This window comes from Elaeis guineensis, chromosome 14 (genome assembly GCF_000442705.2).
Source record: "Elaeis guineensis isolate ETL-2024a chromosome 14, EG11, whole genome shotgun sequence".
Lineage (NCBI taxonomy): Eukaryota > Viridiplantae > Streptophyta > Magnoliopsida > Arecales > Arecaceae > Elaeis > Elaeis guineensis.
In genome coordinates, this window is record NC_026006.2 from 67,293,198 (window position 1) to 67,306,971 (window position 13,774).

The 13,774-nt window shown below is 39.1% G+C and overlaps 2 protein-coding genes across 2 annotated transcripts; one reads left to right on the plus strand and one right to left on the minus strand.

Annotated features, from left to right (window-relative positions):
- Positions 1-543: 543 nt before the first annotated feature.
- On the minus strand, positions 544-4,264 carry LOC105036887 (uncharacterized). The gene is made up of 3 exons (XM_073248322.1): positions 4,050-4,264; positions 2,175-2,338; positions 544-1,328 (listed from the first exon to the last, which is right to left on the minus strand). The coding sequence occupies exons 1-3, from the start codon at positions 4,262-4,264 to the stop codon at positions 709-711; spliced, it is 999 nt and encodes a 332-aa protein (XP_073104423.1). The 3' UTR covers positions 544-708.
- Positions 3,777-12,988, plus strand: LOC105056989 (protein ALP1-like). Its single transcript, XM_073248407.1, is given in 12 exon segments — positions 3,777-4,389; positions 10,091-10,418; positions 10,420-10,547; positions 10,550-10,636; positions 10,639-10,745; positions 10,747-10,939; positions 10,942-11,082; positions 11,179-11,238; positions 11,331-11,435; positions 11,786-11,833; positions 12,378-12,479; positions 12,603-12,988. Coding segments are annotated over 10 exon segments (996 nt in total). The 5' UTR covers positions 3,777-4,389; positions 10,091-10,311; the 3' UTR covers positions 12,398-12,479; positions 12,603-12,988.
- The last annotated feature ends 786 nt before the right edge of the window (positions 12,989-13,774 follow it).

Consider the following 13,774-nt stretch of genomic DNA (forward strand, 5'->3'; position numbering starts at 1 on the left):
ATCAGTCCTGCACAGCACTTGCAACCCTATATGTTGACAAAATTATACATGGCCATCGGTAGGAAGCAAGCGTATGTTCTCATCCGATGAGAGTCAACAAATCTAACTCAATGTATATATGGTGGAAATTGAGTCATGGAAGGTTTTGAAGGAAGAAAAGATGATCTAAGTGTTTCCATGTCCAAGATATATGTCTTTTTTTCCTTTGTTGAAGTGCGTGCTATATATATGTTGAGCCTTGTGTTCTATGTGATGAAAGCCAATTAATAAATATAATTAACTAAAACGTATGGTGGATATTCATGGAGACAAAGGTCGAGGAACAAGAGCTGATCTAAATGTTTCCATATTCAAGATGTATCTGTATCTATATCCACACACACACACACACACACACATATTACATTTGAAGTCCAGGATGTGCATGTATCTTGATCCTTATCTTTTATCGAGTTAGCTATAATCATAAGAAGAGACAAACAACCAGTGAATCCATGGGCAAGAATATATAACAGGGAGTTATTAGGTAAAAGAAAGGTGATGTCCATGCAGCAAAAAAATAAACTAATATTATGAAACTGATACTAAGTGTTCTAAGCTTTACCCAAAAACCATCAAATAAAAAAATAAAAAATAAAACTCGCCGAAAAAAAAAAATCTTAAGAAATGGACAAAGTAGAATAAGCACAGGAAATCCAAGTCTGCTACTTATGTACTGCCTGAGCAACTAAAGAAATCGATGATAGAAGCCTCCTTTACGAGCTCTAGTCCAAGTCGTAGGGTTGTGAGCTCCAAATCGTTCTCCAAAGGAGTCAAATTCAAGTCCAACTTCCCTTCACCAGCTTTCTCCTCTTCTGCATGGATCTCACCGGCCTCCACCGGCTTGTGCCGCCTCATGTGGCCGCCCAAGGCCTGCCCTATGGGGAACTCCAAGCCACAAACAGGGCACTCATGCGTCCTTGGCTTTGATATCTCTTTCTTGGTCTGTTCGACCGGATTCCTCCGGCCTCTTGGCCTCATGTGGCTCGTCCGGTGGCCTCCAAGTGCTTGGAACGTCGGAAACCGGCGATTGCATGTCTTGCACTCGTACATCCGCCCCACAGGCTTCTTGATGCCATTAATCTTCTGAGCCTTTGCTCCACTACAAGAGAGTAGCAGTAGCAGATTGGCCATGTTGGGGCTTTCCATCTCCCCCTCCTCTCTCCCTGCTGTGGAAAACTTTGCCATGAATTCTTGGTCAAGAAGTCTACAAGTATGCATGAAAGTGGGTGAAAAGGGAATGCATGGGGGTCCAGATTTATAGGGTGGTGAGGTGACGAGACAAGGCCAAGTGATACCATGTTAGTGTATGGGTCACGTCAGAAGTGATGACCGGGGTGCCATGCACCCGCTCGGAACATTCACGCCTTTGAGTACGCGACCGCGTATCATGCACATCAAGCTACAGTCAAGGTTCGTGGCGCGTTAGTTGCTTAATCATTTAAACGCAAGCCTAATGCTTACATAAAACGCTCTATTATTTTGGGACCCCCTAGTCAACACGCTCCACTGAGTTGTTAGGTGAGATATGTACCCACCAACAAAGTTCAATTGATACTTCATAGCTCATACGCTCCTTCATTCCTCAGGCAAATTATTTCCTACATCGTGTCAATGTGTATCAATATGATCACGCATAAAACCAATCAGCTTGTCTCTTTTTTATGAATCAATCAGAAATATATATATATATATATATATATATATATATATATATATATATATATATATATATATATATATATATAATAAATAAGATAATTAGCATGATGCACAATTTTATGGTGCGTACAATGTAGAGTATAATTTCTCTTTCACAAGAGACCATCTTCAATACCCAAGAAACTTTGCTTGAATATTAAAATAATACTTGTTAAAATAGTTATTACAGTGGTGATAAAATAGAACATCATGGACAATAATAGAGAAATAACAATGTTATTGCTTAAGTAATTGTTTACTGATAAATTTTTTTTTTTCAGGTTGTGCAAAATTTCTAACCCGTCAACATATTTAGTTGATGGGAAAGCTGAAACCGTTGTAATGGTGATTATCACATCCAACGGGTTCTGAAACTAAGCTGTGTGCAGGAAAATCCACCTATTTTTTGTCAATAATTAAAGGAGCTTCGAGACCAGACAACAGAGATTTGGAACTTGGCAGGGCGGTCAAAAGAATGGCCAAGTGACTTGACCGGTCATGCACCGGCGCTGAAGCTTCCGATTCCCCATCTCTTTGGAATCCAAAGGCCGGTGCCGCGCTGCGGTCCCACTTGATATTGAAAGTAACTAAAGAGAGCCTGCTTAAGAAATCACAGTATATGAATCAATCAATACGTGTGAGGACTTGATAAGCACCCGGGAGTTGCTTCGCTTGGCGGGTTACGCGGCTTAAACGTCCTTCTCCTTTGTCCTTCTAGTATCTTGTCTTCTTCTACAGCTTATCACCAACGCAGTTGGACCCTTTCTCATCATGTGGTCATCCACTGGAAATTTTCAAGTGTGAAGCTTAGAATTTTAAGCTAGGGGGATTATAGAATTAGGAGAGTTTAAACTTACAGGAGGACTGGTATTAGGTTTTTGGAATGGAGGTCTCAGTGCGCATTATTGATGGTGGCTCTGATGGTCAGTTTTTCACTCTATGCCTGGATAGACCCGGGGTTGACTCCTAGTAATCGCATTCATATGTGTGGAATTCTTGCCATGAAGTTTCTGTCAAAAGGGTTTCTAGAAGTACTACGTTGCATTACAACTTGTGCTCATGTTGGCATCCATTTTAATCCACTGGTTATAACGAGTATTAAGAGTGTTTTTCTTAAATAAAAAAGTTATTTCTGTGGCCAAGGATGTCCCGATGATACAAAACATTAGAGATCCATGCACATGATACCAAGATGTGGGTTGGCAGATAAATGTAATCCACCGTAACGGGGGTCGATGTTGTCAAAAGAGGGGATTGGCTGCAGCTGTACGGCCCAACATTGTTCCCAAAGCGACATGGTAGGATGGAGCCATTCACGGGGGACCATACTTGATTCCAAACCGAAAGATCAATAATGCCCTGCACCGGCCATCCCTCGATACACGATTGGCCGGTGATTGAGGGGTGCAAAGTGAGAAACATGCATGATGGGTTATGATGTTTGCATTTATTATTTTCTTTTGAGATCACTCGTTGACGCACAGTACATGGGTGGCCGGTGATAGGATGCTGGATCTTTTTGGTTCAACTTACATCTCGGGGCATCTAGAAGTTTCCAGAAAGATGGTTCTTTTTTTTTTTTTTTTTTTTTTTTTTTTTTTTTTTTTTTTTCTTTTTGTAATAGAGATGTGAGGAAACCCACTACAGGCGATGAAAAGAAGCCTTCTGCATCAGTACAATGAAAAAAAAAAAAAAAAAGTCAAACAAACAGAAGATAATCCTCACTCCAAATTAACCTTTGCTTCTACAACAGGGGATAGTAATAGATGAGCCTGAATTTGGATTGAATCAAATTTAGAACAAACCAAAACTTTCACTCACATCCAACCAATCTATAATTATATTAGAATAAAATAAATTCACATCTTATCCCTTCGTTCATGCAATTCACAAATATAATTAAAACATCATATCAAAATCAGATATCTTAAGAGATGAAAACTAAATAAGATGAAGAAAGAGAGAAAATAATTAAAAAGGAGTCAATTGTTCTCTTTATCCTTTTATTCTCTCTTAACCATGTATTACATGGTCTTTCTAGACATTCAACTAAACCCTGATCAAATCGCAGAGCTTATGAGTTATTTCAGAAGACGAGACCCTAGAACTCATAACAAATTTTATGAAACTACACAACAACGGTTCAAACACCCAAACCATCCGATGTAATAACAAAGGGAAGTTTAATAGGCACTGCTATTTCTTTCAAGATTTTGTGATGATTTGGGTAAGAAACTTGGGCCAAGCAGCCTAAGGCGGTTCTAGATCTCTCTCTCTCCTTCCAGCCATGCATGCTTTCCTCCGGGGACCCTTCATTCCCCTCCACCTTCACTTGCCGATCTCCGTCTCGTTTCCTCCCATTCTTGAATAGAATCTGGGTTGGAACGACGGCTCTTGTTTTCCGTTCCCCTCCTCTCAATTCCTTGTGTCTTTCTTGATCCTTTTCTTTCTCTTGTCGGCGGGTTGCCCGAGCTTCTGACTCGGCTTCTTCTCGCTGGCGTGGAGACTTGGAGTCGGTTCTCATGGGATCTGTAGGAGGGTTTAAGAAGGGGAAGAAGGCCGAGAGATATGCTGCCGGCGAAGAGCCGATGGATTCGGGCCAGGAGTCTGCGGACTGGTGGGATGGCTTCTCAAGAAGGATTCCTGCAGGTTTCTTTCGATTTCTGCTTGTCCTCCTTTACTCCCCCATTTATGTGTCGTCCTTGCCGTATTGTGCTGTTCTTTAGTTTGCTTGCTGCTCTCGAAATCGATGGGCGGACTTCTTGAATGGTTTCGTGTTCGTTTTCAAGGCGGGGTTTCAGTTCTTGGATTCTCTCTCTCTCTCCTCTCTCTCTGTGTTTTTTTTCTCCCTGGGGGTGAGGGTTTGATTGGGTTCTTGTTCTTATAATGGTGTTTCTAGGAATGCATTAATACGGGTCTGTATTGAAATTTCATCTTCGCGTATGGAGATATGGTTTGATGCGAATCTCCTCTCGGAAATCTTGACTGGTTGATGCAATCTAGAGAGATAATTCATCTCTACCCCAGAGTAATCTTGTTTTGTTGATTTGGAACCGGAACAAGCCATGACACTATGCAATCGGGAAGGAGTAGTGGATTACGTCAGTTAAGATTGGCATCTTGATGACGGATCTGGCCCAAGAATTCTGCTTTTGTTTTTGATACTAATGGGTGTTTAGAAGGACTAAAATTTGGTGAGATCACTGGAGGGATCTATTTTAGAGTATGAATTTCTTGCTCAAATGTTGGATGGTCGTATAAGGTGGATGCCGATACTTTGCATTTGATTAGTTTTCATGCTGTCAAGATTATGGCCTTATTGGTTTTCTGCCACATAATGCAAATGCTGTTACTCTCCATTTGTTTAGATCAGCAGGCATGTGATTGTAGGTTGCAACCTAGTCAGGACAAAAGTTTCTAGCCTTTATCACATGGTGCAGATGTCAATGCTCTTTATTTGTCCAGATTGGTGGGCGTTATGATTATGCCCTTCCATAATTTCCATAGAGGACCAGGGACCATATATTGTTAAAATAGATTACTATACTGATGGGCACATTTCAGTTAGGACTTTAAGTGATTGTAAGATACCACTGAGAGTATTGAAGAGATATCATGAGATAACTATTAGACCAAATTTGTAATTCAGATCAGATCACTTGAAGTTAAGTACGTTCGAAAAAACGAGATGAGGTTTCTTTGGTGGATATGTGGTAAAACAGGGCACTAGAATAAATAAACAAGTAGATGGTGCATGCAAAAAGCAATATATGCATGACATAAGAGAGAATTTTTTGAGATTGTTGAACCATGTAAACAGTAGGCAAAAGATGACTCAGATGAAGATTAAGCATCAAATGTAGGATGAATGGGTTAGAAAAGAAAGAAGAGGGGTGAGGGGCAAAATATTAGGTATATGGGAGGTCTCTTTGTCGGATTGGACTGATGGTGAAGTAGAATCATAGAGCCATTTCCTATAGATGGGATGAGGTTCATTTTTTGTGTCAATGTAAGTTTCGATTTTCCACATCATGCTTATAGGCTACAATGATGTTTTTTCTAGGGGGTAAGTTTTGGAGTATGCTATTGGTTTTTTTTCCTTCAATCATTTTCAAAACAAAACAAAACAAGACATATTTAGAGGATTACTGGGTGATAAAGAATGGGAAAAATGAAGGCCCATAGAGAGTGAAGTTGTTTCTGTAGTAAACTAAGGATAAGCACGGATGCATTGTGTGGGAAGATTTTTTTTCAATATGGAGATTTTGACTTGCATACATTGTGGTTTTCATATAAAACAGCTTAGGAAGAAAAAGCAGCTCAAATTTCTCGAGGTTGCAAAAGAAGAGACAATGTGATGCGGGACAATCCTAAAACGAAAATCAATCCTAATAATCAAGCTCTCTTCTTTCATCAACAACAAATCACGTCTGGCAGGGGCTCATTATTCCCAGGACAGACAGTATAGTTGCCTATACTCTGCTCAGGAGGCGTAATTGATTGATACGAGACTAAAGCGAGATCAATCTAAATGATACAGACGAATGCCATTCGAGAGATCAGTAAACAATTAGCAATAGAAAATTTCATAAACAGATAGCATAAATTAAACATGCTCATGAGTAAATGCAAAAAAAGAAATAAGAATGGAACGAGAGAAAATAAAACATTAAATCCGTGAGAAAATCCAAGAAGATGATAAGAATCCGGATCGTGGTAGTTAAGAAACTACTCTGATTAGGGCTCTTAATCTTTTGACCAACAGATCCATCGATAAAGAACTAGGTCTTTACCAACATCGGATTAAAAAAAAATCAAAGATCAACTGTTAAGGAACGAAGGTCCTTGACAGCATATGATCTGTAGAATAAGAAATCACTCCTTCTCTCAGCACGACAGATGAAAATTTGGAGGAGACAGATCTTTCTTGACGGAATAGGCTTGCGTGGGTAGATGGTGGAGTCGATCAGAGTCGCAGGAACACTGAATCTTAAGTAGAAGGAATAGGATAGAAAGTGGGCCTCACACCCTCCCCTTGTGGGGCGATTTTGGGTCTCACACCCTCTCCCTCTCGGAGCGATTGACACAAGTATTTGTGAGTTTGTAAAATCATTCATTATTTTTTTCATGAAAGATACAAGGATTTATATAGGACTCTAAGGGTCCTGTTTGTTTAGGAATCTCTTATCTTTACAAGGAAGAAATCAACCCTCCACAAAAAAGTAAAGCATTATAATCTACCATAGGAAAGAAATCAGCCTTCAACAAAATAAGTAAGTAGCCAAGAACTCTTAAGGAATTCTAAGGAAGAAATGGAACTCCATGTGGGTGCTTGATGCTTGACACAACTTGGCATGAGCACGGCACATGCTGGCATGCATATTTCTTCCCTTGGCATGTGGAGAGTGGTGGCTCAAAGGTGATGTGGACAAATCCAAGTATGGCCCTATGGACCCAAAGCCAAATGTATTAAAATTTATTGACTGAAAATAAATAACTGAAGTAGAATCAATTTAATGAGGCTTCTTCGATCCAAATCGAACTTAAATCATGTTGCCGATTTTTGATGGCTCTGGTGTCCGCACCACAATGAGGCACAGTTTTTCCATGTTATTTGAAGACCTTCATAGGTATTCCATCTTGATTGATTTTGGAGGTATTTTCTACTCAAGTTGCCTATATCGAATACACAACTTGCTGAAAGTTGGAATCTCATTTGGTTTCTGCTATTTTTTGTGAGATGGACATATTATTATCACCTTTTCCATGTCAGTTACATTTATTGTTTGTAATAATATTCTGTATGTCTACTTTATTTCTATCAAGATTACATCCATCACTAGTTCATGCCTTTTCATATCCATCTTGACAAAGTCCCTGCCATTTATTTGCTTGCCAGTACTGGAATGTTGTATGAATGGTTAAAATGTTGATCGCCATTATTCCCTCGCAAAACCTCTATCTTTTCAGTTCAGCTTAGTCTCCTAATGTGATTTTTGAAAGGAATTTCTTACTGAAATATAACCTCAATGTTATTTTGAGTGGCATTATCAACTTCTGCCCTGATAAGAGCTGACATTGTCCCAGTACATGTGTTAAGACTGCCTTCAGTAAATTTCAACATTCTGGACCTTTCCAGTCGGATTTTCTTTGATCTGTCTCTTCTATTTTATACCATATTGTAGACATCTATTTCTGTATTCTGCTGTACATAGTATTTGTAAGAATGCTCTCAATTCCTGGTCTTCTTCTGCCTTATGTTGAATGCTGTTTGTTGTTACATCAAGAAGTTCTCCCTTGTAATATCACAATGCTCTACATTGTTGTGCTGAGATCATGTTTGTGATTTTCTCAAATGAGGAAAGAGGAAAAAAGATAGCGCTTATTTATCTGGCATCATTTTTTTGGCTTACTTCATTCTACATATTACTACACTTCACGATCTATTTACTTTTTTCCCCTATCTTGTTAAGTAGTTCTGCATCTTGTTAAAGGTACCTTATTGTAAAATCCTTTCACTTGATTGAAATATCTGTTTTCTATGAATCTAAAAGGTCTTCTTTTTTTTTTTTTTTGGTTTTTCACTTCTGTTTCTTGGCTCTGCTGCTGCGGGAAGTCATGTTGTATATTCTGCTCTAACCACTAGTAATGCAAGTGGCCTACTTAGATCCCTTGAGGCTTGAAGCCTCTTACTTTTGATCTTAGTGGTGAGCATGTTGTCGTTCTGATATGTTGTGCTAGTTCTTCTGCCTTCATGTCATCCTGCTTTCTGACTTGCTGTTGTTGGGTGTGTATAGGAACAAAGCTAGCATTCCTACTTAAGTCATGCTTATTAGTTTTGATTGTCAAAGATTGTACACTAGATGCTAAGAAAAACATCATTTTCAAATATTATGAGCTGTTTTGCGCATTTAATCTATTTATCCAGTCAAAGATGTTGACTGGATGTTATCTATTACATAGATGGCTGTAGTAAGTAGCAGAGTCTATTATTTATAAATTGTAAGCCATCATTTCCAGCATGGATGGTTGCATTCCTTGGATGCCTTTGGTTTCTTAAGTTCTGCAATATCCGTCAAGTGACACCTACAATCAAGGACTAAGTGTGTGAAATTCCAACTAAAATCTAAATGCAAGCTTGACTCACACAAATGTATATCAGTGGCTGTTGATCATACAAATTTATGATCTATGTTAAACAGTGGCACATTTTGCTCGATATACAATTCATATTCATTTTTGAAGGAAACTAAACGTCACTATGTATGTGATAAGTTATGATGATTATGATATATCTATGCAATCCAAAGTCTTTTATATACATTTTATGTTTACTCATTCCATCAGAAGCTTTTAACAGCCACGCCTCCTCCAAACACCACCCAAGTAGGAGGTTACAGGCCCTGCTGCCGACAATCTGTTGGTTGTCAATTCACCTGGTCAACCTTGACTTCCTGATGAAGACAGGAAATTGTTTTTGTTTCTACCTTGCAAAATTTTCTTTAAATTGTCTTGATGATCACATAAAGCATTACATGCAAAGAAATCTTTAGTGCATTTCCATGTGAATGCTGCCAGTATCAGTCATATAGTGTTGGTATTTTGCAACAAAGATCTCTCTCTCTCTCTCTTGCATATTTGATTACTCTGCCAGAGAAGGTTAAATGAAGGATGTGATCTCTCAGAATAATTATGTCAGTCTTTCGTTTTATTTGGAAAGCCTTGCATGCTGATGAGTGAAGGGCTGAGCTGATATTCAACTTCATGAAGTTTTTATTTGCTACAATCAGGATAGCGGTTACATTTGTATTTATTCATCATCAAAGAAAGAGATCAATATTGCAATTCAGAGTGAAAGGTGGTGAGAGACACCAATTATCATGAAGAATTTAGTTTTAACTAGTGTCACTGTCAAACATTGAACTGAAGTTTCATTCATAAGAAGAAATTGAAAACTGAAACTAATCAGGAAAATAATATTCACATTTGAGTAGTCGCAGTGGAATGACATGACAAGTCACAGAAGTGCCTGTATGATATGACCTCGTGATGTCATGCTTACCTATAGCTCCTTTCATGCGCAAACCTTTTGCTTCTAATTTCACATAGGACTTAAAGATCCACATATTTGCATCTGCATGATGTGCTTCTTGACTGAGCATGATGATGCATGCTAAGAATCAATATTTTCACTTTTTCTCAGTCAATCTGTCTTTGCATGGCACTCATGTCTTTCTGGTTGCAGTAACATTCTTTGCTGCTAAATAATTTTCATATGGCAGGATGCTACTGAAATTTCTTGGAGTTACTTTGTTCATGAATGTTTGTTTTGTTTTTCATGCCTCCTCAGGACCCCTATCTTTATCAAAGGAGCTGAACAAATTTGAGTCCATCTTCAAGATCTCAAGAAAAACCTTCAACTACATATGCTTGTTGGTGAGGGAAGATCTATTGGTGAGAACAATTGTCTTTACCGCCACTGATGGCAGGTTCTTTCTGTTGAAGACCAAATAGCTGTTGCCTTAAGAAGGCTATGCTCTGGTGACTCACTATCATTTGGAGGCTTATTATATGGGAGCAACCAATCAACTGCGCCCGCTGCCCCCCGCCCGCACCAACCACCACCCCCCCCCGGCTCAAGTGACCTGGCGATTTGTGGAGGCTATGGAGGAGAGAGGTACCATCACCTCAAGTGGTGATAATAAAATCCAAATTTGAAAAGATCCAGGGCCTTCCAATCTGTTGTGGTGCCATAGACACCACCCACGTCAAGATGTGCCAGCCTTCCTCAGACCCACCAAGTTATTGGTTGATCATCCAAAGAACCATAGCATGGTATTGCAGGCTGTTGTGGACCCTAATATGAGATTCCAAGACATTGTCACGGGCTGGGGAGGGTGCATGAAGACTTCCTACTGCTCCAGAATTCAGATTTCTTCCAACTGTGCGAGAGCGATTTGAGGCTTAATGGGAAGAAGCTAGAACTTTCAGATGGTTTCGAAGTGAAGAGAGTATATAATTGGAGTTGCAGGGTTTCCTCTTCTTTCTCAGCTTCTCATTCCTTACCATGGAAAGGATCTTTCAGACTCGAAAACTGTGTTTAACCAGCAGCACTTGCCGACCATAATGTTGGCACAGAGGGCATTGGCGAGGCTGAAGGATACTTGGAAAATCATTCAGGCGGAAATGTGGAGACCTGATAGCATCGATTGCCTAGAATAATTCTTGTTTGCTGCTTGCAGCACAATATTGTCATGGACTTAGAAGATGCAGTGCGGAACGGGATGCTGCTGTGTCACCAGCATGATCCAAGTTACAAGCAACAATTTTGCAGTTTTGCTGGTCAGCATGAATTGATTCTGAGAGATAAGGTATCCCGGTTCTTGTCAGAAAGATTACCACCATAAAATGATCGAAACTTTATTTCCATTGTTTCAGTTCATGCTGATGCTGGTCAGAAACTAGATCTTCAAGGCACTTCATTATGCTTGAATCAGTGTAGGTTATTGTGGGCAGGCTTTTCTTCTTTCTTTTCTTTTTAGCCCTCACAGCTGCTTGATGGTCTTCCTGAGTTGGTGATTCTTTTTCAGATATTGAACAAGAACATGAAGACAAAGGTCTTTTCTGGTCCCTGGTCCATGCATCCCCATCTAAGAACTATTGCTGGCAATTACACCGACCACTCTACAAGCCAAGTAATTCAAGTTTTTAATATCTTGAAATTATCTACATATATTTTCTCCAGTCCTAAATATTCGATGATCGGTTAGCTACCACTGTTATTACTTAGAATGCTTAAGCCAGTCATTAACCGTTTAATTAGATAGTTATTGTTGACAATTATAGCAAGTTAGAGGTAATCTGGACAACGTCACTCTACTATTTTTCACTGTCTTTTCTATATTATATGCAAACTCTGAAGCGGGCATTTGTGAGGGTTTGTGCAGTTCATTTCCACTTTTTTCTATTCCAAAAATACCTTTCTATTATTTTTTTATTTTTTAATTCCCATCTTGTGATGCCATTTCTTCTTATTGTTGATCAGTGAAAGCATGGGACTCCAAGCAGGTGCCTTGGATGTGGCCTTGCATGTGTAAGGTCTAGTTTATTGAAACTGCAATACGAATGTGTTAGTTTTGATGCATGACATTTTTTTTTTTTTTTGATGAGTTGGATGCATGATATTTATTTGATTGCAAGTTTCAGGATAAAAGGTTGGCCTTTGACTGCCAGCTTTTCATTGAAAGAAACGTGACATACCCAAATCAACTCATATGGAGTATAGTCATTTTTTTAACGAATTTCTATCATTAAGTTCAAAAGAGGAAAGAAGGAAAAAAACTGCCATATTTGAGAGGGTGGAGGAGCAGCTGGTGGAGGAAGCAAGAGAGGGAAGGGGAATGAAAAAAACAAAAAAAGCAGCTGGTGGAGGGCAAACAGGAAACACCATTCACTGTTCTGCCTCCTGGAGAAACCCATATAAATGCTTTATTTCAGCAAGTCTAATGACTGGGGCATGGGCAATAGTCAATAAATGACAGGGGAAGAACTCCATGCAAATAACCCCTCTCTATTTCCATTGTTAGGGTTTTGCCGATGTTGTCACCTAATTCATACTCATCTTGCATCCAATTTAGGGTTTGGTCTGGAACATTGAGATGGAGGCATTGAAGCTTTTGACGAAAGAGAAGAAGTTCTGGTTCGCTTCCTTGCTGGTTGTGTGGGCGGCCATTCTACAGGTTGTTCTACTCCCTTTTGCTCCAAATTCTTCTAGTCTGTCATCCAATTCGATGTTCCCTCCTTCCATTTCTAATGATATGATCAGTTACTGGACCGAACGTCTTTGAATTCTTGGTTTGTAGGATCAAGTTTTGCAGGCACATGTGATGTGGATGCAGAAGCAAGATGCATTCAAGCAAAAGTTTGGGGATATCTGCCAAAAAGAAGGTGGATATGATTGCATTACTGAGCAATTTTATCAGGTTCCTCTGAAGCCGAATCATATCCCCATTTCCTTTATAGATTCTTCTCTTTCCACATTCTTGTTTGGTTTCTTGGGATGTGGGATATAGTAGTCTTTTGGAGAATAGAACATCATGAAAAAAGAATATAAACACCATCTGAGAGTTCCTGGATTGGGTTTCCATTTGTCTTTGTGGAAAAGGAAAGTCTGTTGTGGTGATATGGATCATCGGCGAACACATGGATGTTAATTGGGGTTAATTATGCTTTTGATATCGCTTTTCTATTTGCAGTCCATTGTTAGCTTTAAATTGACTGATTATAGGGTAGAAAGGGATGCTTAAAATTATGGTTTCAGTCCTATGTGTGTCCGTATTTGTATGTTTTAACTTCTTATCTGTCTTCAAATTGTAAGGTTTGCTGATTTAAAAATATGTGATTGGTAAAAAATATTTTGATAGGTGACTTCTGGAATTTAAAAGGTACTTGGAAAATCTACCGTGTTTAGGCATTCACAGGCACCACGTGATTGTCAAAAGGGTAGGTCAGGTTTACTGTATTGAGTTCTAGAAACACATATCGGACCTTAAACCTAATAAAACATCCTTTTTTTATTCAGGTTGGTTTTGATAAGGAAAATCCTAAAATTCAAAGAGGCATTTTGTGGCTTGGTGGCAAGAAGCTCAGAATTTATAGATGAGGGATGACATGTTAGCGAATGTTCGAAAGTTCAAGGGAAACCCTTGTGGAATTTATAGGTTGTGTTTCCTTGCCACCTTGGTAAAGGGTGGCCCTTTGCATTAGCATTTAAGGATTCTAACCAACTTTTATTTTATGAATATTATGTAACCTACATATAGACAAACATACACAGAGTACATGACATGCATTGGATGTGTGGCTATGTTCATGGCTCCTGGTTAAGAAAGTCACACTAGTTGATTCATAAGCCATATGTGGACATTTAGGACAACCTGTAGATTTTGATTGCTTCAGTTTCAGGGCTTGTTCTGGCTAGTCCTTGATCTGAAATGTCAGTTAAAATTGCCTGAAACCAATGTACTGTCATGTA

Coding starts and splice junctions, on each gene's coding strand:
- LOC105036887 (XM_073248322.1), bottom strand. CDS start 4,264: ATGAGAACCGACTCCAAGTCTCCACGCCAGCGAGAAGAAGCCGAGTCA. Junction 2,339..4,049: donor AAGGTGGAGGGGAATGAAGG/GTCCCCGGAGGA, acceptor TTTCTTAAGCAG/GCTCTCTTTAGTTACTTTCA. Junction 1,329..2,174: donor TTCCAAATCTCTGTTGTCTG/GTCTCGAAGCTC, acceptor ATGGTATCACTT/GGCCTTGTCTCGTCACCTCA.